We start from the raw sequence: 22,307 nt of genomic DNA on the forward strand, positions 1-22,307 counted from the left end.
GCTTCTCATTCTCTTAACTTCTTCTTTCAGTTCCCTCTTAACACTGTTCAGGACACTCTTAACACAAGGAGCCTTGGGCAAGAAAGGGCAGAATTATCAGGTCCCCAGTTCTCAGTTGTTTATAGAACCCTGGATCCGGTTGCCTAATTAAGCTTCAGCCTTGAAGTGCTGACTCACTCTTAACAGCCTATAATGTCTTTCCTTCTGTTCTTTTTTCTTCTTTTCTCCTTTTCTTTCTCTGTTCAATATGGGGTTGTTGGTTTTTTTTTTTTTCTCTCTCCCCCCTTTTCTACTTAACTCTTTAGCCTCCTCCCTAATTTGTCATTTTCTTTGTCTTTTGGTATTTCACCTTCCATCCGATCATATAATCCTATTGCTACTATTGGGAATCTTGGTGTGAGCCTTCCTTTTAGGTGATAAAGGGAAACAAAAGATAGGGGCCAGAGCAATAGGACATCAGAGAGGACCTTTATCTTGCACCCAGCCCATCCTGGCACCACATATGGTTCACCCATTCCTCCCCCTGAGTCTGCCAGGACTTATTACTGAGCATCACCAGGTGTGGCCCAACTGAAAAAACAAAAACTAAACACAGAAAAAGCAGAAGGGGTCCCAGAGTGATAGTACAACTGGGAGGGTGCTTAATTTGCATGTGGTTCCATTCCGGACATCCCCTATGATCCCCCAACACCACCAGGAGTAATTCCTGAGTTCAGAGCTACAAGTAAGCTCCAGGTACCTCTAGAAGTGCCTCTTTAAAAAAGAACAACGTCCTTCAATCTTTTTAGAGAACCACATCACATTTAGTCTTGGAAAGATTTTAAACATTTGGAAGATTTTCAGTTATGCTGGCCTTGGAACAAAGCAAATATCCAGGGGCCAGATGAGCAAATTAATGGATAAATAAATTTAGATGTATCCTAAAATAATCCAAAAGGACATGCAAAACCACACCTTCTTTGCTTAGTTGTGGACTGATAAAAGCGACTGCAATGGAAAGAACCAGCTGAGAAATGACATCTAGAGGAATTACAAACAGGCACAGGATGAATATATATTTTTCAAGCTTTATTTGCTTTTCTGCCTCAGTGGTCTCTTAGAAATGTTTCTTCATTGATGGCTCCAAGTCCTGCTTTGAATGTAAAATCATCTTAGGAGACCACTGTTGTTCTCAGAAAAATGTTTAGTTGTAGGCAATGATCTAAAAGAAAAGACAGTGTTTTCAAAGTCAGTAATGTGCTAATCTCTCTTCTTTTTTTTTTTTTGCCATGATTCTCTGTGCTAGGTTTAGGAAGAATAGAGAGACGGGGCAGGAAGTTTCCATTATGTCAGAACAATTCAATGAGATAGGCACATACCCAGGACTTAATGATAGGATAGACTTGAAAACTGTTGTAAGCTAGGGTGCATGCTCCTAGACTTTAGAATGTTTGGCTAAACGCTCTAGTGCAATGATTGTGAGACTACACAACCTAGTGTAAGTAGTTCTTAGCAAATTCTCAAGTGTGCGTAAAGCTTGTTTTCAAGGGATAGAGTAAATTTACACAATGCTCTTAGAAAAAGCTTTTGTGAAAGAAAATCTACGTGACTGGTTCATATTGTCACCATCTGAGTAAATGCAGTGCACAATATGGTGAAACTTACTTCGTGGATATGTGAAAGGGAACTCAGGCTCACAGCATTATGAGGGAAAGTGGACAAAAGAGATAAGGAAAGATGATGGGGGGTGTCCTCTTATATGACTGAAACCCAACCACAATCGTGTTTGTAACCAAGGTGTTTAAATAAAATATTATTTAAAAAAAGAGATAAGGGAAGGAATAATTATCCAAATGTGGGGAATATGAAAATTTCCCCTGTTCAGCCATTATTTTGGTGACTCTTTAAATCCATCATTTGAGAGGACTTACATTATTCATCCACGTGATGTAAGCAGAGACACGGGTAAAGACTGTGGGCTTCCTGGAGACGTTGCAGCCCTGGCTGGACACGAAGCTGGTCACTCCCTGGACAGTGTATCTACCGTTCACCATGCAATGGAGAGGACCCCCAGAGTCACCCTATAGGGAAGAAAAGCAGAGTCCTAAAACTCCAATCTTTTGTATGCTTTGTTTTGAAGCCACACATGCCTGTGCTCAAGGCTTAATATTGGCTCTTTGTTCACTGGTCACTTTTGGTGCTCAGGAGAATTTATGGGGTGCTAGAATTTGAACTCAGGTTGACCACAGGCAAGGCAAGTACCCCACTTGCTGTATTACCAGCCTATTCAAATTCTTTGATAGTTAAGTTTTTGCTTTTGCTTATATCTCCTTTGTAAAAATCCATCTATTTTTTTTTAAAGTCCTACTAGTTTGTTTGTTTTTTTTATTTTACCCTTCCCCCAGGCTGCCTCCGTGGCAGGCACAGTCCAGTAGTTTTATTTATTTATTTATTTGGTTTTTGGGCTACACCTGGCTGTGCTCAGGGGTTATTTCTGGCTCTGAGCTCAGAAATCACTCCTGGCAGGCTCGGGAGACCATATGGATGCTGGGAATTGAACCCGGGTCAGCCCTGTGCAAGGCAAACGTCCTACTGCCATGCTATCACTCTGGCTCACAGTCCTATAGTTTTAAATTTTCAATTCAAAGCCCTATTTCTTCCATATCTTCATCAAGATGAACTAACTCTTCCTTTCTAAATGGCCGTGTACTTTTGTAGCACGTATGTCATATTCTGCCCTGTATTTTTGGTTTCACAATTTGTTTTATCTTCCACCTATATCTATGAACTTCTTGAGACAGGAAGTATGCTTATTGATATTTTTCTGTCAGCAATGCTAGCATAGATCTTCAAACTTCTTAAACCCAATAGCTCTTATTGACTCAAAATAGAAGAATTGAGTATTCTAAAGATTTTTTTAAAATCTCCAGCATTTAAAACTATATTTAACATTAAGACACAGGCAGGTAGACACCCATTTATGAAGAGAAGGTGAAACGATGCATTGGTAACAGTTATATGCTCAGACTCAACATAAAAGGAACCAATGATTATGAACTGTGACTTGAAATTGTTCTATTCTAGACCATCCAGATTCCTAGCTTTTTAATTCTAGACATAAAACAAGCAGATACTTCTCTGAAGAATCTGATCAGCATAAAAGGGAAGATCTATAGATAAAGACATTAGAGAGCCCTGAAACAGCGGCCTTGGGAGATCCACCTGCCAGTGTGGCTATCAGTGAACTTTGTCTAAAGCCCAGTGCTATTCCATATCTGGAGAAAGCAGTGAATGCAAAATTAAAGATCAGAACAAAGAGACATATTAAAAATTAAGACAACCAAGATTATGCAGAGAGCAGAAAATAAGCACTAAAACTATGATTTATGTATTATGTATGAAATGATTTAAGCTTAGTATGCCCTCCATGGTACAATAGCTAAATACTATGAAATAGAATAATCTGAAAATAAAGAGAAACTTTGAAAATTATGATAACAGAAAAGACTGGAAGGGTTGGAAAATTAGCAAAAAATAAAAAAAAAATAGCAAAAATTTAGAAAAATAAAATTAAGATGACTGGGCAGTAAATATGTAAATTACAGAAACTCTGAAAGGAAAAAGTGAATATGAAGGGAAGAAATCATTATCAAATAAACATTTTCAGAAACAAATGTCTGAAGTTTCCAGATGACATAAGTCACTAAGTGTTCCTCACAATAAATACAAATAGACCCACACCAAGATCCAAAACTCTAGAGGTCATGTAAAAATTAGTGGACGGTGCTGGAACAATAGCACATTAGGTAGGGTGTTTGCCTTGCATGTGGCTGAACTGGGTTCAATCCCTGGCACTCCATATAATCCGCTGAGCCAGCCAGGAGTTATTCCTGAGTACAGAGCCAAGGATAGTCCCTGAGCAATGCCCGGTGTGGCCCCCAAACCAAATTAAATAAATAAATAAATAAATAAAAGCTAGTGGAGGGAACCAGAGCAATAGTACAGCAGGCAAGGTGTTTGTCTTGCATGTGGTGGACCCAGGTTTGATCCCTAGCATCCCATATGGTTTCCCAACCACTGCCAGGAGTGATCCTTGAGTGCAGAGCCCTCAGCACTGCTAAGTGTAGCTCCAAAACAAACAAAAGAATTTAGTGTAACTTTTGGGATTGAATTGGCATTACTTAAGTCCACATTATGCAAATAAAAAATAATTTTAAATTTCAAGGAAAACAAAATTATGCAAGAAAATGAAAATACAACATGATTTGGTTGTAATCACATTTTACACAGTGATAATAAGCATTGAATATTAAACAAATCAAAATTATTCAGATGGTGATTGGAAACATTTATTCTTGAGGAGCAGGCATAAATGTGTAAAAGAGTTCTATAGCTTTCATAATGCCTGAAGTGAAAAATCAGGGAGCAACTAAACAAATAGATGTTTTTAGAGATAGAGGTAATCAGCAATTGAATCAGTTAAAGGGGTTGGAAGTAGCTGCACAAAGGGAAGGAGCTCTCAAAGGGATGAAAGAACACAATTACTTTCCTTTTCCATTATTAAGTTCCAGGATCTTAATGTAACTCAAATGATATATATGTATATATGTAGATGTGTGAATATATATATAAATATATAAACAGCCTAATTAAAATTTCAATCTTTAAAAAATAAGAACTAGAAAGATACACCAAAAGTTCAAATTGGGAGGTGGTTCTTTTAAAAAGGAACTATCTGTACCCTACCTTAACTACTTCTTATATATTTGGGGTATATTTTGCGGAGAGGGGCATACCTGTCTGTGCTCAGGTTTTATTTCTGGCTCTGCCTTCAGTAATTACTCCTGGCAGTGCTTGAGGAGGCATTTGAAATGCTGGGTCAACTGTGAGCCAGGCAAATGCCCTGCCCTCTGTTCTGTTGCTCCAGCCTCCTGATTTTTTGTTTTGTTTCATTTTTTTAATTATTTTTGTGCTCAACAACAACAACAACACAACAACAACAAAAACAGCTAAATTTCTTTCACCCAATTTCAAATTGGAATTTGAGAATTATACCACTATCTTAATGCTATTTGGGAGTTGAAGGAAGGATGGGGGTTGTGAACAGGGCAGAAGCCCTGGGCTGGGGAGGACAAGCAGGATTGGGTGAACTGAGCTCAGTGAATTCTCTTTGAGATGGGTTGGGGGCCGATCTATAAATGCAGATGACACACTCTTTGGGAAATTCCAGAAGGAAGGGACCAATAAATACATTAGCTTCAGATAATTGTTTTTGGAGTGGCAGCCAAAAGAAAAGCACTCCAGTAAGCTCAAGGCCTTGAGAGAGAGAGAAGGGGAAATAATTAAAAAATATTAAAATGTAACAGGTTGGAATGGAGTGAATGCAGCAGAGAAGGCACTGCCAGCCTGAATTGAATATCCAGAGCCCTGTAGACTTCCCCAGGCCTTACTGGGGGATGATCCCTGAGTGTAGAGCCAGGAGGAAATCCTGAGCACCATTGGGTGTGGTACCAAAACAAAACAAAAAATGAGGCAGGCTGATGAGGACTTGAGAAGTCCCCATATGTATTAATAAAGTCCCCTCTGCATTAACATCTTCTTGTCCTCTCTCCATCCTCTCTTTTCTCATTCTCTTTTCCCACCTTCTCAACTTACATTTAGTCCTAGAATATTAGATGTATAAGTATACATACTAGGTAAATTGGGATAAATAAACAACATGTCTCTTCCTAGGTTCTCCTGCCATCAAAAAATGCTTTAAAGCCTGTATTTTTTTGTTTTTATTTTTGTTTTTGGGTCATGCCCAGCAGCATTCAGGGGCTACTCCTGGCTCTGTGTTCAGAAATAGCTCCTGGCAGGCACTGGGGACCATTGGGATGCCGGGATTTGAACCACCAACCATCCTGGATCCGCAGCATGCAAGGCAAATGCCCTACCGCTGTGCTATTTTATCTCTCCGGCCTGCTTTGAAGTCCTTAATTCTAATTTTTTCAGCCAGCTAATCAGTCTCCTGCTGGCTTCCCTTTCTTCTCCATTTAGTTTGGACTTTGAATTTGATCTGCAATCTTGTTCTTTTGTCTCAATAATGCAGGAAAACCCAGTCTCCCATTAGCTCATTTCCTTCAACTGGGTTTTGGGATTAACTGAAATGAATCCACTACTGAGTAGGTTATCCGTGGTCTCTAAGCCCTGCTTGTCAGTATTAAACAGAGAGGCCAACATTTTCCCATTCATCATAATTAAACCAGATCCATATAGCCTTGATCCTTCCATACTCAGTGTTCAGGCTCCTCCTTTATGAGTAAACTGAAGAATGCAAACACTTGGACTTGCAGCATCCCGCTGCACATACTGTTTCATCCACACACATTCTGGGGTCTCTCTCTTCCTGCTTATTGCCAGCTCCAGATCCATATGTGCTCTTGGTTTTATCTCCTCCTCCTTTAGTATCTGTACTTACCATAATTCCTGTTTTCTGATGTAACAGATTCCTTCCTCTCAGATATAAATACCATCCTCCTTAAATCTACTATACATTTTTTGGAGAGGATACACCCAAGGGTGCTCAAGGCTTACTTCTGGCTCTGTGCTCAGGGATCACTCCCTGTTTTGCTTGGAGGACTATATGTGGTAACTTATACTAAACAAGGGTCAGTTATATGCAAGTACTTTAACTCTTGTACTGTCTCTCTAGCCTTTTCAATCTTTATATTTAACTGTTTTCGTTTTGGGACCAAAGTGATAGTACAGTAGGTAAGGCACTTGCCTTGCACAATGCCAACCCAGGTTCAATCCCTGTCATCCCTTATGGTCTCCTGAGTACTACCATGAGTGATACCTGAGTGCAGAGTCTGGAGTAGCCCCTGAGTTTTGCCAGGTAAGATTCCAAAATAAAAAAAATTAATTGTTGCTTTTGTTGTTGTGCCACACTCAACTGTGCTTAGGGCTTACTCCTTGTTCTGCACTTAGGGATCACTCTTGGCAGGGTTCAGGACAATATGGAGTGCCAGGGATCAAACCTCTATACTATACCTTCAAGCTCCCTTATAGATCTAATTTCTTAGTTATTAATTAGACTCAAATATCCCAGAGGGATTTCAGGCAAAATTTATAGAATTTCCCCCTAAATCCTTTATACATACATATATATCTTTTTTTTTTTTTTTTTTTTGGTTTTTGGGCCATACCCTGTGAGGCTCAGGGGTTACTCCTGGCTATACGCTCAGAAGTTGCTCCTGGCTTCTTGGGGGACCATATGGGACGCCAGGGGATCGAACCGCGGTCCGTCCTAGGTTAGCGCAGGCAAGGCAGGCACCTTACCTCCAGCGCCACCGCCCGGCCCCATACATATATATCTTGTTTCATCTGAGCAAAAGATCCTTTCCTGACATCACTTAAGCCAGAACTCTGGAAGTCATTCTCTTTTCTCTTCTCCACTGTCCTCATTCTCGCACCCACAATTCTTGGCTATATAATTACAATACTTTCTTCTAACCAGTCTTCCTACTAATCTTGGCCTCTTCAAAAAGGTACTTAGCTTGTCATCAGAAAATGCTTTTAGGGGCCAGAGCTATAGCACAATGGTAGGGCATTGCCTTGCACGTGGCTGACAAAGGATGGACCTGGGTTCAATTCTGGTGTCCCATATGGTCCCCCAAGCCAGAAGCGATTTCTGAGCGCAGAGCCAGGAGTAACTCTCTGAGCGCAGAGCCAGGAGTAACTCCTGAGCGTCACCGGGTGTGGCTCAAAAACAAACAAACAAACAAACAAACAAAAAAAATCACACTCCTAACCATATACACACCCACTAAGGAACCAGCAAAATATTTAAAACAACTGCTGACAAACTTGAAGGAAGATATTTATAATAACGCAATAATAGTGGGAGACTACAACACCATCCTGTCACCCCTTGATAGGTCAACCAGGCTGAAACCGACTAGCACTTAATGTTATAGCTTATAAAATTGGGGGAAAAAAAACAACAAAATAAACCAAAAATAGGAAGACAGAAGGAAATAATAAAGCTTAGAGCAGAAATCAATGAAAGGGAAAACCAAAAAAAGACAATCCGAAAGATCAATGAAAGCAAGAGCTGGTTCTTTGAAAAAGAAAGCAAGATCAATAAACCTCTAGCAAAACTCACAAAAAGGATGAGAGAGAAACATAATAAACCAAATTAGAAATAAAAAGGGGGTGATTACTATGGATACTACAGAAATCCAAAGGATACCAGAGATTACTTTGAGAAACTATGGCACAAAGCATGAGAACCTAGAAGAAATGGACAAATTCTTTTTCTTTGTTTGTTAGTTTGTTTTTGTTTTGTTTTGTTTTTGTTTTTTTGGTGACCCCGACGTGACATGAACAAGTGGATAAATTCTATGCCACAAAACATGAGAACCTAGAAGAAATGGATAAATTCCATTATAACTTTCCAAAGTTGAACCAAGATGATCTAGCATATTTGAACAGATTCATCACCATTGAGGAAATGAAAATAGTAATCAAAAGTCTTCTCAAAAACAAAATTCCAGGCCTAGATGGATTCACTAACAAATTCTTTCACACCTTTCAAGAGGACCTACTATACTACCACCATGGTCTAAGGAAAGCAAAAATCAGAAGGTCTACTGGGCCCTTCCCCCCACCCCCAGCACTAGACCTCAAATATAGGTCAATTTCCTGAATAGTGAGGGTGGTATTTCTCAAATTTAGTCCAGTAACAGTTGCAAACATTTATTTGGCCTAATACAAATCTCCCTTCTGCTGTGCTAAGTAAGTATATATTTGAGCATTTATCTCCAGATGAAAGAATTAGTACAAGCAAATGTGGCCTTAATTAAATTTACCTTCAAGAGAAACATAAAAATAACTTTGTAAATTCTCAAAGTGAAGTTAGTCAATTGAAATGATGTCCTGTATCTTTAAGCAATCTGTTCACTCAGATGAAAGGAATCCTTCATAGGAACACTTGGCAGTTTGCTAATCTTTTTATTTATATCAGAATTGACACCCAGGGTTGGACCTGGGAGTAAAAAACTTTGCGATGTTAAAATTTGCCCTTTTGATCCCAGAGAAGCCTCTAGCTCAACTTCTCTCTGTCTTTTCATTGGAGCTTATCATTCAGTAAGTCTGTAACCCACAATAAAGGTCTATTATGTTGTGAAGAAACTTATACATCAAACAGTATGTGCTGATAAGCTTTTTGCTAAGAAGAAAGTACAATTCTTTTTAACCTTGAAGCAAAGCAAAGCAAAGCAGATGTAGGCTATTTCTCAAATGTAAAAATCATGTTTAAATACATCACTGTAGCATTCAACAAACAACAATTCAAATTCACCCCCACAATTGAGTGTGGCTTTGTTATTTGCTGAATGCATCACCCACTTTCCTGGGGAACCCTGAGAAAGAATTACCTAAAGTGTCCAGACCAAGATGGCCATGACACTACTTCCTATACATTTCAGGCTCCTCCAGGAAACTGAAGAAACAGAAACACCCCCAAATAGTTTTTATAAAGCGGCCATATCATACTGATACCAAAAGCAGACAGAGATGCCACAAAAAAAAAAAAAAAAAAAAAAAAAAAGAGAGAACTACAGACCAATATCCCTGAACACAGATACAAAGATCCTCAACAAAATTCTAGCAAATAGGATCCAACTCCTCATCAAGAAAGTGATACTTGACTATGGTCAAGTAGAATTCATTCTGGAGATGCAAGGATAGTTTAACATACAAAAGTGAATCAATGTAATACAGCCAACAACAAAAGAAAAAATAAAAACTACATGATCATATCAATAGATGCAGAGAAAGCATTTGGTAAGGTCCAATACCCATTCATGATTAAAAAAAAAAACTCTCAACAAGATGGAAATGGAAGGAACTTTTCTCAATATAGGCAAGACCATTTACCGCAAGCACATGGCAATTATACTAAATGGAGAAAAACTGAAAGCCTTTCCCTAAGATCTGGCACAAGGCAAGTCTGCCTCCTTTATTACTCCTATTCAATATAGTACTGGAAGTACTTGTCATAGTAATTAGGCAAGAAAACGATATCAAGGGCATCCAGACAGGAAAGGAAGAAGTCAAGCTCTCACTGTTTGCAGATGACAGGATACTATACTTAGAAAGTTCTAAAGATGGGGCCGGAGAGATAGCATGGAGGTAAGGCGTTTGCCTTTCATGCAGGAGGTCATCGGTTCAAATCCCGGCGCCCCATATGGTCCCCCGTGCCTGCCAGGAGCAATTTCTGAGCCTGGAGCCAGGAATAACCCCTGAGCACTGCCGGGTGTGACCTAAAAACCAAAAAAAAAAAAAAAAAAAGAAAAAGAAAGTTCTAAAGATTCTACCAAAAATCTTCTAGAAACAATAGTTTTATATAGCAAAATAGTAGGCTACAAAGTTATTGTACAAAAATCAATGGCCTTCTTATATATAGGAATGATAAAGAATAGATAAACATTTTTAAAAAATCCCATTCATAATAGTACAACAGAAATTCAAATACCTTGGAGTCAACCTAACTAAAGAAGTAAAGGACCTATACAAAAAAATTATAAAACATTTCTTCAAGAAATAAAAGAGGATACAAGGAAATGGAGACATACACACCCAGTTCATGGATTGGGAGGATTAACATATTTAAAATGGCAATATTCCCCAAAGCATTGTACATATATAATGCAATCCCTCTAAGAATACTCATGACATTCTTCAAAAAAAGCGGATCAAATACTTCTGAAATTCATTTGGACAATAAACTCTGAAGAATAGCTAAAGCAACCCCTGAGGGAAAAAATAAGATGTGAGGCATCACTTTCCCCAACTTTAAATTGTATTACAAAACAATAGTAATTTAAAAAAAAACATGGTATTGGAATAAAGACAGACACTCAGATCAGTGAAATAGACTTGAATATTCAGAGAATGACCCCCAGACATACAATTAGTAATCTTTGACATAGGGGCAAGAAATGCAAAATGGATCAAAGAAAGCCTCTTCAACAAGAGGTGCTAGGACAACTAGTCAGCCACATGCGAAAAGGTGAATTCAGACCTCTATTTGTACCATGCACAAACGTCAAATAAAATGGATTAAAAAGATTGATATCAGACCTGAAACTATAAGGTTTATAGAAGAAAATGTAGGCAAATTTTTCTATCTTTCTATGACATTGAGACTAAAAGCATCTTCAAGGAGGAAGCACCACTGTCCAAATAAGTGGAAGTAGAGGTTAAACAAATGGGATTATATCAAACTGAGAGGCTTCTACACTTTAAAGAAAACAGTGACTGGGGTAACAAGGTCACCCACGAAATGGAAGAAACTATTCACTCAATACCTATCAGATAAGAGACTATTATCTAAGCTATGTTAGGTACTGAAAGAACTTAATAAGAAAAAAATCTAACCTCATCAAAAAATGGGGAGAAGAAATGAACGGATACTTCCTCAAAGAAGAAATACAGATGACCAAAAGGGACATGAAAAATGTTCCACATCACTAATCATCAGGGAGATGCAAATCAAAACAACGAGGTACCATCTCACACCACAGAGACTGGCACACATCATAATGAACAAAACCAATCAGTGTTGGCGGGTATGCGGGGAGAAAGGAACTCATTTACTGCTTGTAAAAATGCCATTTAGTCTAGTCTTTCTGGAAAACAGTATGGATATTCCTCAAAACAAAAACAAAAACAAAAACAAAAACCTGCACTTTGAGCTCCCATATGATTCAGCAATACCACTCCTAGGGATATATCCTAGATGAAGCCTTGTAGGTAAGGTCAAGTTACCTAGGAAGAATAGGGGATGAGGCTTCACTAAGAACACAAAAACACAATACAATAATACCCTCTTCACTTCTATGTACATAGCAGCGCTATTTACAATATCCAGAATCTGGAAATAACCCAGATGCCTGACAACAGATTGAGTGGCTTAAGAAAGGGTGGTACATCTACGAAATAGAATACTATGCAGCTGTTAGGAAAAAATGGACAGATATGGAGACTATTGCGTTGAGTGGAATAAGTCAGAGAGAGAGAAAGAGAGAGAGAGAGAGAGAGTTAAACACAAAATAGTTTCACCTTTCTGTGGGATTTAAAAAAAGTAAGAGACAGTATAGAAATAATACCCAGAGACCATAGAGATGAGAGCCGGAAGGACCAGCCTATGATATGAAGTTTACCGCTAAGAAGGGTAAGTGCAGTAGTAAAATAACTACACTAACAACCACCATAACAATGATAGAAAGAGAAATACAGACAGACGGGGGATAGGGGAGGAGGGAAATGGGGGACTTTGGTGGCAGAAAAGTTGCACTGGTGAAGGGGGCATGGTGCTTAAATGAAGAAATTATTATTTAAAAATAAATAAATGAAAAGAATATTCTATTACTTTATATCTGAATTATTATAAGACAATTCTGTGCCTCTTCCGATTGATACTACTGGGGTAAAGGTATAGGAGGGGGGCATTGACTTGGATAGAAGGGAGCTTTTCAGACACCACTAGACCAGGCCCTGTCCCATTGCCATGTAAACAATAAAGGCCACAACTTGTAAAGAATAGCTATAAACACCAAGATTAGTTGGGTCACAACTAATCGTAATCTGCTGAAGTTAATCTTAATCGTTTTAATCTTAATCTTAAACTTGCCTAAATTTGTTTAGTTTAGTTTTGGAACTACGCCCGAGGTGCTTGGGATGATACGCATGGTATGATACTTGAGATCCACTCTCAGAGGTACCTGCGTGGTACCTGCGAACCATGTCCGTGACTTACAACTAAGCTTTAGAGTTTAGGGTTTAGGAAAAATCAAAAGTAATTTTTCATTCAGTTTTTAGATTCTAAGTCTAGAGTTACTGGCACAGAATGTTCCTGATTCAGACCACAGGAAAAAAAGTTGACTCTAGATAGGGGTGGGAGTAAGGGTGAAATAGGAATTAGGAGAAGGTGAGGATGAAAGGCAGGGGAGAGGCAGGGGAGCTGCTGGGGGGACTCTGACAAATCCTGCATATGTTCACCTGGCATCCAGAGCGAGCTCCATCTCCGCCGGCACACACCATGGTGTTCTTCACAGTAGAACCCCAGTAGGAAGAGCTGGAACAGGTGGCATAGTCCACGGTAGGCAGGTAAGCCTGCTGAAGAGTCTGGGCCAGCTGTCCATTAGCTGAGCAGGACACGAGTTAACGTTAGAGGTCAGCTCTGGAGGTTCTTTCAAGAAAAAGCCTCCCAAGCACTTATGAAAGCTGAATGAATTCTGGCCCTTACTGTCACCTTATCATTACCCTCTTCCTTCATGAAGTCATCCTTGTTTACTGTTTTCAGGCTCTGAGTCATCAATCCTGTTTTTATCCCCTCCTTTTTTTTTTTTTTTTAATTCAAGGCTACCCTATCTTATCAGCCATTCTGCTTCCTCCTTACAGTGTAAACCTGTGGCATAAAATTGACACTGGGCACCTTTGGCATTGGGCACCTTTATTTGTCTTTCTTTTGAGCTTGATGCAGCTTTCCATTATCTATCTTTGGACTTTTCAAAGCCTTTGCCCATGAGCTATGTTTTCAGGTCCTTTCAACAATTCTTTATGTTAGAGATTAGGAAACTGAATCACAATGATGTTGAGTGAACAGAGACTAGAGATAGATTAGAAGTGGTTCACTCTCTTTCCAGTTTCTCCCAGAGCTGCTCACACCAAAGGATTTGTTTTTCCTCCACAGTCCAAATACTTTTAACAGTTAACAGACTTTTTGACAGGCCTAATTCTCTAATCTGCATCTCTTCTTTTGTTTTTGAGCCATGCCTGACAGTGCTCAGAGATTACTCTCACCTCAGTGCTTAGTGGACCAAGTAGTGCTGGGGATCTTACTTGGAGCTCTCACCTTCAAAGAATTAACTTAGCCCTTAGAGCAACCTTTGGGCCCCCTCCCTGGCCCCCTCTACTGTTCTTCATTGACTCTGATTGTTGCTCCTCCACCTTTATATGTTATCTGAGTGGCTCAGCTGCAATCTTCTCATGACACTGGTGGAGAGCCTGAGACTGGTTACTAGTTGTAAGATCTTGTACAGGCTCTTTAAACGTATGGTCTCAACCTCCTCCTCTATAAAATGAGTGGCTGGAATAAAACCCTGGCAGTAATTAGGGTTCTCCAGGAATGCACCCAGTGATACTTGGTAGACTAGATGGTTCTGGGACCAAACTGGGGTCAGCCACATGCAAGGCAAGAATGTTAACTCCTATATAATCTTTCTGGGACTGTGTGTGTGTGTGTGTGTGTGTGTGTGTGTGTGTGTGTGTCAGGGGACCATATGGGAAACCAGGGATCAAACCTGGGCTGGCTGTGTGCAAGGCAAATGCCTTACCCACTGTACTATCACTCTAGAAATCACTCATTTTTGTTTGGTAGTGCTGCTTAGAATTTACTCTTGACTTCACACTCAGGGATTACTTCTTGAGGTGCTTGAAGACCATAAGAGGTGCCAAGGATTGAACACAGGTCAGCTGCATGAAAAAGCCCTATCCGTTGTGCTATCTCTCCAGCCCTTCTTCTACCTTTATTTTTTTAATCGATAAGTTTCTGGATCTTTGGCTTGACTATTCCATTCTTTTTTGTTGTTGTTGTTGTTGCTAGGGATCAAATCCTGGGCTTTACACATGAAAAGCAAGTACTCTACCACAGAGTTACTTCCCCAGCCCTTGATTATTCATTCCATTCTTAGTTTGATTTCTGCGCCAGTTATTTTGTTTCTTGGTTCCTAGTCTCTGGCTGTGAAGCCTAGAACCCCTAAAAAAGCTCCACAGTAGCTCAGCCACCTCCCCAAGATGCCATCACCAAGATTCTCCTTTTGGTTGGTGTCAATGTAGATAGATCACTTACTCATGGTCCTGCCCCAGCCAGTGATGTAGCAGGGGCTATTGTTGGGCAGGATGCTTCCCTCCTGAGGCAGAACACCCAACTGGACGTAGCTGTTGAGAGTAACGCTCTGGGCCAGACGCAGCAGGGCAATGTCATAACTACAGAAGAAAGGAAGTGGCTTGTTTGAGGTCAGTCTAGGCTAGGCACAGCTCCCTCGAGAGGATAGAAACTAAGAATTCTGAAGGAAGAGAATGCGGACTTGACACTTCCAATTTGAAACACGTTTAGGTTTGAAGGAATGGCATGTTTAACAGCACCACCTGCTGGTGATGTCGGGGTATTGTAGGCTGGCTCTGAGGGCCACACAGAGTGGTGCCTTCGTCTTTTAGTTCTGAATGGGGAATCGGAAAGGGGCAATGTGGTGTGATCTCCTGGTAATAGGAACCATCAAAGAAGAGAGTTTGTAAAATTGTGTGGTATAGAAAGCACTACAGAAACATCTCCAGAAACTTGAACCCATCCCTGCACTAAACTACAGACTTGATCACTGTATTGTTTCTTTCCTCAGTCTTGCAGGGTTTTTTTTTTTTTTTTTTTTTTTTTTTAGACTTATTCACCATACATTTTGTTTGTTTGTTTGTTTTTGGGTCTCACCCGGCGGCACTCAGGAGTTACTCCTGGCTCTTCGCTCTGAAATCGCTCCTGGCAGGCACAGGGGACCATGGGGAATGCCGGGATTAGAACCACCGTCCATTCTGGCTCCGCTGTGTGCAAGGCAAACACCCTACAGCTGTGCTATCTCTCTGGCCCTGATTTCACCATAGCTTTATTACTCTTTTTTTTGGTATGGGGGCGGGGGGCCACAACCAGGCCACACCACATCATGGATCACTGTTGTTTACTCTGAGATCATTAATTTCTGGTAGTGCTGGGGATAAAATCCAGTTCAGGTTTGTACATATTTCCTTTTAAGAAATGTGCATTTACAGGAGGATTCTATTCCTCCTGTCTTAAAGTACTAATGAATAGTGGTAAAAGATAGAAAAATGACATCCCATAGAGAAATGAACTAATCATGCAAAATAGCCTAGATCAAACGAATCTTGAAGCCTTGCCAACATTCTCAAGCTCTCCAAAATTTAAGTCCTTAAAGTTGCCCTGGAGGAAGGTTTAAGAAGTTGATTCTTTTGGTCCTACCCGGCAGCCACATTGTTGCTGTTCCAGTAGGGATGCACGACAATCCTCTGCACATTCACATACTGCTCTGTGCCGTCGTTCTGGCTCAGGTTGTGGTCTCCCACCACCACACGGAAGGTCATTTGACTGGAGGTAAAGAAAGAGCCCTGAGTGATGGAGGCACTCAACCCTTCTCTTTTCCTCTTAGAGAAAAGCTGGAAATCAACCACTTGTTGAGGTCAGGAGCCCCCCAGTTGGCACAGGCAGAGAAATACCATGCTCTCAGTCCTTTAAGCACTAACTTGTGGGAGGAACAAAAACTACCACTAACTTCATTCCCAACTTTTTTTGGGTTAAGGGCCACAGCTGGTGGTGCTCATGGGTCCCTCCTGTTGGTGCCCAGCAAACGATATGTGGTGCCAGGAATCCAACCAAGGTCGGCTACATTCAAAGCAAGTACCTTAACCCTTGTTATTATCTCTCTGACCCGACTTCCCCAATTTATTAACTAAACACCATAGACTCAATGTTTCATAACCTGGAAGAGGTGGAGTGAGCACAAATAAAACAATGGCACCCAGCCACAGAAGGATTTAAAGAGACAAAATTGAGCTATTGGGCTCAAAAGCATGAGTCCAGACCAATAGTCACGTCAGAACCTGGAGACATTTTAGAAAGGCTTATTATTAGGTTTCACCCTGAATTTGCCAAGTGAGGAACTCAGCTAAGAGGGCCTTGGCAGCCTGCTTTCCAGGAAATTCTGGTACTTGCACGAATTTGAGAACCATTACTCAAGATGAATATGAAAGACAATTGCCAGCCAAAAATTTACTTAGCACTTAAATATTTACCTACTTAGTTTTCACAAGAACTGTACAAAGTGAGTATTATTATCCCATTTTAAAGATAATACAATTAGAGCTTAGTAAAACTAAATTGCTTGAGCTCACATAGCTAAAAAAAGGCTGAACTTGCCTAACCCCAATAATGTTTGTTTGTTTGTTTTTTGGGTCACACCCATTTGATGCTCAGGGGTTACTCCTGGCTAAAGCACTCAGAAATTGCCCCTGGCTTGGGGGGACCATATGGGACGCCGGGGGATCGAACCACGGTCCTGATCCTTGGCTAGCACTTGCAAGGCAGACACCTTATCTTTAGTGCCACCTCGCCGGCCCCCTAACCCCAATAATTTTTTAACCTTTATTTTTTTTTTTATTTTTGGGCCACACCCAGCAGCTCTCAGGTTACTCTGGCTCTGTGCTCAGAAATCACTCCCGGCAGGCTCATTGGGCCATATGGGATGTCGGGGATCAAACTCAGGGTGGCTGCATGCAAGGCAAACACACTACCCACTGTGCTATCACTCTGGCCTCTAACTCCACCATTTATACTTTTTTTCCTTTTGTTTATCTATTTTTTATTTATTTATTTATTTGGTTTTTTGGCCACACCAGGTGACACTCAGGGGTTACCCCTGGCTATGTGCTCAGAAATCACTCCTGGCTTGGGGGATCAGATGGGACACTGGGGAATTGAACTGCGGTCCATCTTAGGCTAGCTTGGTCAACTGCTTGCACCACTGTTTCGGCCCCATCACCATTTATACTTTTGAGTACACCCTATAATTCCCCACACTCCCCTGCCAAGTACACATGAGTCTTGTTGAGATACCAAGGGAACATATTCCACCAGAACACTAGTCTCTTCCCCAACAAAGGGTTCAATAAATTGGGTCATTGTTTTTTTTTCTCACTTGTCAACACAGTGAGCAGCTGTCATCACCCAGTTCTGTCTGATGAGGGTTCCTCCACAGGTATGATACCAGTTACCTCCGGACAGATACTGGAGGGAAATCTAGATGGGGAGGGAAGAAAAGAGGCATAACTTAGTGTTTCTTCATTTTTCTTTCTTCTTTCCTTTATTTATTTTTTATTTATTTTGGTTTTTCAGGCCACACCCATTTGATGCTCAGGGGTTACTCCTGGCTAAGCACTCAGAAATTGCCCCTGGCTTTGGGGGACCATATGGGATGCCAGGGGACCGAACTTCGGTCCTTCCTTGGCTAGCGCTTGCAAGGCAGACACCTTACCTCTAGTGCCACCTCGCCAGCCCCACCTTTATTTTTTTTTAAGTGGGCACACCAATGGTGCTCAAGGCTTACTCAAGGCTTGCACTTTAGGCAGTGCTTTTGGAACTAAATATGATGAAGACTGAACCTCCAACTGCAAAATAAGTACTTTACTCTGTATCCTCTCTCTGTCATCACTGGTGTTCCTCAAAAGGTCTTGCACAAAACCACATTTTATTACTTTCTTTTTTTATTTTGGTAGTTGATTTTGGGCCACATCTTGTGCTTCTCAGAGCTTACTTCTTCTCCTGTGATTAGGGATCACTCATGACAGGCTTGGGAAACCATATATGGTGCCAGAGATTAAACCCAGGTTGGCTGCATGCAAGGCAAGTGCCTATCCACTGTACTATTCTTCAGCCCCTACACATTAGTTCTTTAACTCCATGACATCCAGCTTCTGGGCTGGAGAATGGCAAAGAGGTTCCTTGGACCCATCATTTGAGATGGGTCCAATAGATGATCCATTTGAGATGGGTGGTATATTATCTGAGTGATGAAAAGGACTGTGGCTTAATCACAGGGAAGTGTGCTCCACTGTTGAGAAACGTTTGCTGCATGTTCAAGGAGGAAAGGCCTTTATATGGTATCTCAGTGTCTTGGGCATGCTTCCTCTAATTTGCTAGCGAAAGCCTAGAACTAGATTCTTCAACCTCCACTTCTACTTGGGAAGAAAATAAAATCACGAAGTTGCTCTACCACTTAAGGGCCACAAACTGGCTTCTAGACTTTCTCCCGAGGGTAAGACTTAGTTAGAAACTCCATCCAGAAACTTTTCTGGGGTCTCTTTCAGCAATCAGAATACACAACAGCTCTTCTGAAAACAAGGAATCTAACTTTCTTGTTTATTTTTGGGCCATACTCAGTGGTGCTCAGGGGTTACTCCTGGCTCTGCACTCAGAAATCACTCCTGGCAGGCTTGGGGGACCATATAGGATGCCAGAGATCTAACCCAGGTCTGTCCCAGTGCTGCATGCAAGGCAAATGCCCTACCTTTGTGCTACTAGTCCTGCCCACCCCACGGTTCTATTAATTTTTAAAATCTTGGGGCCGGCGAGGTGGCGCTAGAGGTAAGGTGTCTGCCTTGCAAGCGCTAGCCAAGGAAGGATCACAGTTCGATCCCCCGGTGTCCCATATGGTCCCCCCAAGCCAGGGGCAATTCCTGAGCACTTAGCCAGGAGTAGCCCCTGAGCATCAAACGGGTGTGGCCCGAAAAACAAAACAAAACAAAACAAATCTAGGACTGACTCTCTTGATAGGAACACACACACACACACACACACACACACACACACACACACACACACACACACACACACAGCTCTGGGTCATTCACTTTGTGGAAGTTGGGCTGTATTAGATCACTCACCTGAGAGGGCCAGGAGTTTCTCCGAGCCTCAGTCCCTCCAACTACCCGGGCATTGGTATCTGGAAAGTCCTCTGTGCTGTGTCCTTTGTGGATAAAAAGGAAAGTGCTAACTAAGCACAGGTCCACTCTGGTGTGTGATTGTATGTGTGTGTGATTATGTGATTGTATGTGTGTGTGTGTGTGTGTGTGTGTGTGTGTGTGTGTGTGTGTGTGTGTGTGTAGGGTCAGGGGTGAGGTAGTGGAGTTTTGCCTTCAGATCTTGGTTCCAGTCCAGCAGTTAAAGAGACACAGCTGAGCATTTGAGGAGCTTTTGGAAGCAGACGAATCTGCTTTCCCCTGGAGTCCAGAGGTTTCTAACATACCATGAAGAGCCTTCACCCAGTTCGTGTCTTAAGGGCTTCTGCTCTCGGCCTTGTTTGGGGTCATCACTTAGCACGATGAGCCTTAGTGCCATGCCCACAGTGCTTTGGCAGGGTTCTTTGGTGGCTGGTATGTTGAGTACCTATGGGGCCTGATTCTCTATCCAGAGGCATTGTGGGAAGCTATGGTCCCTGAAAGAGGTTTTGCGCAGTTTCATGCCTCACTTGGAGGAGTCTGTACCGAGAAAGTCTCCAGGAGAGTGAACTAGGCACACAGGCAGAGTTGGCCACTGTACCCTCAGATTGAGGGGGGCCTGGGCTGGCTTAGGGACAGCTTCCCAACCCTCCTGTTTAAATTCTTCTCCCTAGAGATTTCAGGCCAAATGACCCCCTTACCACACAGGACCAGCGTGGCGAATACCAGGAAGCGCAGCATCTTGCCAGCAGAGCAGATACAGCCCTCTTGCCATGAACCTAGCCCTCTTTATACTCCCCTTATCAGCGGACTTGCTGCCTGCTCCTGCCAACTGGCAGGGTCTTGGCGGAGGGAAGGGAAATTCACAGGTGACATGGAAATACAAATGCAAAGGTTTCTTTTCAGGTAAACTAATTTATCAAAGACAGAACAAGGTCAGGGCTGAATTAATCACCTGCTTTCTTCTGAAAAGTTCCCAGTGAACTCTCAGACTTAAGACCGAGATCAAGAACCAGCTTTTCTCTCAGTGTGCTCCCCTCAGTCTGGGTCTGTTGGAGATTGGACACCAGCCCTGAGCCCAGTGCTGGAAGGAAGAGTGGTGACTTGAGGAAGGGCAAGGAGGCCACCTTCCTTACCCAGAGGGAGATGATCATGCCCACAGGACACAGACATGATGGGAAAAATAAAACAAAGGCAAAGTGGGCACAGGGGTGAGAATTCTTGCAATCAGTATTCTGAGAAAGAGAACTTAGATGCAGGCCAAAAAGGGAAAGCCTGAGGGACTGTGAAGGAAAGGTAGAGGGAGCAGGAAGCCAGTAGCAACCTTCCTGCAGGCATACAGGCTTTGGGTGAGAAGCTCCAGAGCAGACGGCTATGTGGCAACAGTGATTTAGGTTAATATGGGTCTAGGGAGAGACGAAAGTCACCAGCCCACCAGGCTTCCTTGGCCTGGACTTCCCAAAAATTAGGTGTTGAGACTGAGGATATAAAAGAGGCCTGAGGGACAGGAGAGATATAATAGAGGTAAGGTGTTTGCTTGCATGCAGGACGGTGGTTCGAACCCCAGCATTCCATATGGTCTCCTTGCCAGAAGCCTGGTGGAGCTATTTCTGAGCGTAAAGTCAGGAGTAACCCCTGAGTGTTGCTGGGTGTGACCCAAAAACCAATAAAATAAAATAAAACAAAAGAGGCCTGAAAAAGGCTGTGGGTAGGAGGATGCAGACTTTCACCTTTCCAGTCTTTCTTTTGCTTTTATTTTATTTTATTTTATTTTTTGAGTCATGCCCACACACTACTTGGTGCTATAGGATCTTCATTCTAAAAGTCCTGGGAACCACGAGGTACAAAGGATTGCACTCCAGCATGTGAAGCATGAGCTGTGGCCCTTTGAGCTCCATCTTCCTACCCGTCAGCTGTTCCAGGGAGCTGCACTGTGATGCTTGGGTAACTGCTACTTCTCCACTAACAGCTGCTTTCTGATAGAACCTCAGGGAAGAAAAGTGAGCTAGCAGGGAACAGAACCTCCTTTCTCTTTGTCCTGATACTTCCAGGCTCCTCTGCACAGTAAAGAAACTCCTATTCCCTGCAAGTGGAGCCCAAGGGAGGGCTTCTGGACTATGCCTCCCTGAAATGTTCACAGTATCACGTGCCTCTGCTCCTGGGCCAAGTCCAGAGAAGCTCTTCAGGACAATTCTTATCCCCATATCAGTGTTGAATCAGCACCATGGATTTGCTCTGGGGCCACTGTAGGTCTTACTCTTAGTGTTAGGAATGGACAGTGGCTTTGGCTTAAATTTCAAGGACTCTTTCTTCTGTCTAAACCATTCTAATTCTATAAATGCATCCTTTTGTAATAAGCATGAGCATGAAAACTAAAGTGCCAGCATGCTTAGTTACAGTGTAGTTTGTTACCAGGTTCATCATGAAGTCAAATATTAGTGGGGAAAGATTAAATAGGATCATTTTATGAGCCAAGGGTATAACTCAGTGGTGGAATGTTTACTTTATATGTGAGGGAGGTCTGGATTTGATTTTCAGAACCACAAATAAAAAAAAATAGAAAATTTCATGACTTCATCTCTCCTGACAGCTGCATAATATTCCATTGTGTATATGTACCACAGTTTCTTTAGCCATTCATCTGTTGAAGGGCATCTTGGTTGTTTCCAGAGTCTTGCTATGGTAAATAGAGCTGCAATGAATATAGGTGTAAGGAAGGGGTT

The 22,307-nt window shown here is 41.7% G+C and overlaps 2 protein-coding genes across 2 annotated transcripts in view; one reads left to right on the top strand and one right to left on the bottom strand.

The window, feature by feature from the left end:
- The window catches only part of SLC4A8 (solute carrier family 4 member 8), an 829,308-nt gene that overhangs the window by 565,946 nt on the left and 241,055 nt on the right, over positions 1-22,307 (top strand). The window lies entirely within an intron of this gene.
- CELA1 (chymotrypsin like elastase 1) lies at positions 1,184-20,325 on the bottom strand. Its single transcript, XM_049783604.1, has 8 exons — positions 20,286-20,325; positions 19,531-19,613; positions 17,787-17,887; positions 16,055-16,180; positions 14,879-15,015; positions 13,027-13,172; positions 1,911-2,060; positions 1,184-1,201 (listed from the first exon to the last, which is right to left on the bottom strand). The coding sequence occupies exons 1-8, from the start codon at positions 20,323-20,325 to the stop codon at positions 1,184-1,186; spliced, it is 801 nt and encodes a 266-aa protein (XP_049639561.1).

The sequence above is a fragment of the Suncus etruscus genome, chromosome 11, assembly GCF_024139225.1.
Source record: "Suncus etruscus isolate mSunEtr1 chromosome 11, mSunEtr1.pri.cur, whole genome shotgun sequence".
In the NCBI taxonomy this organism is placed as follows: domain Eukaryota; kingdom Metazoa; phylum Chordata; class Mammalia; order Eulipotyphla; family Soricidae; genus Suncus; species Suncus etruscus.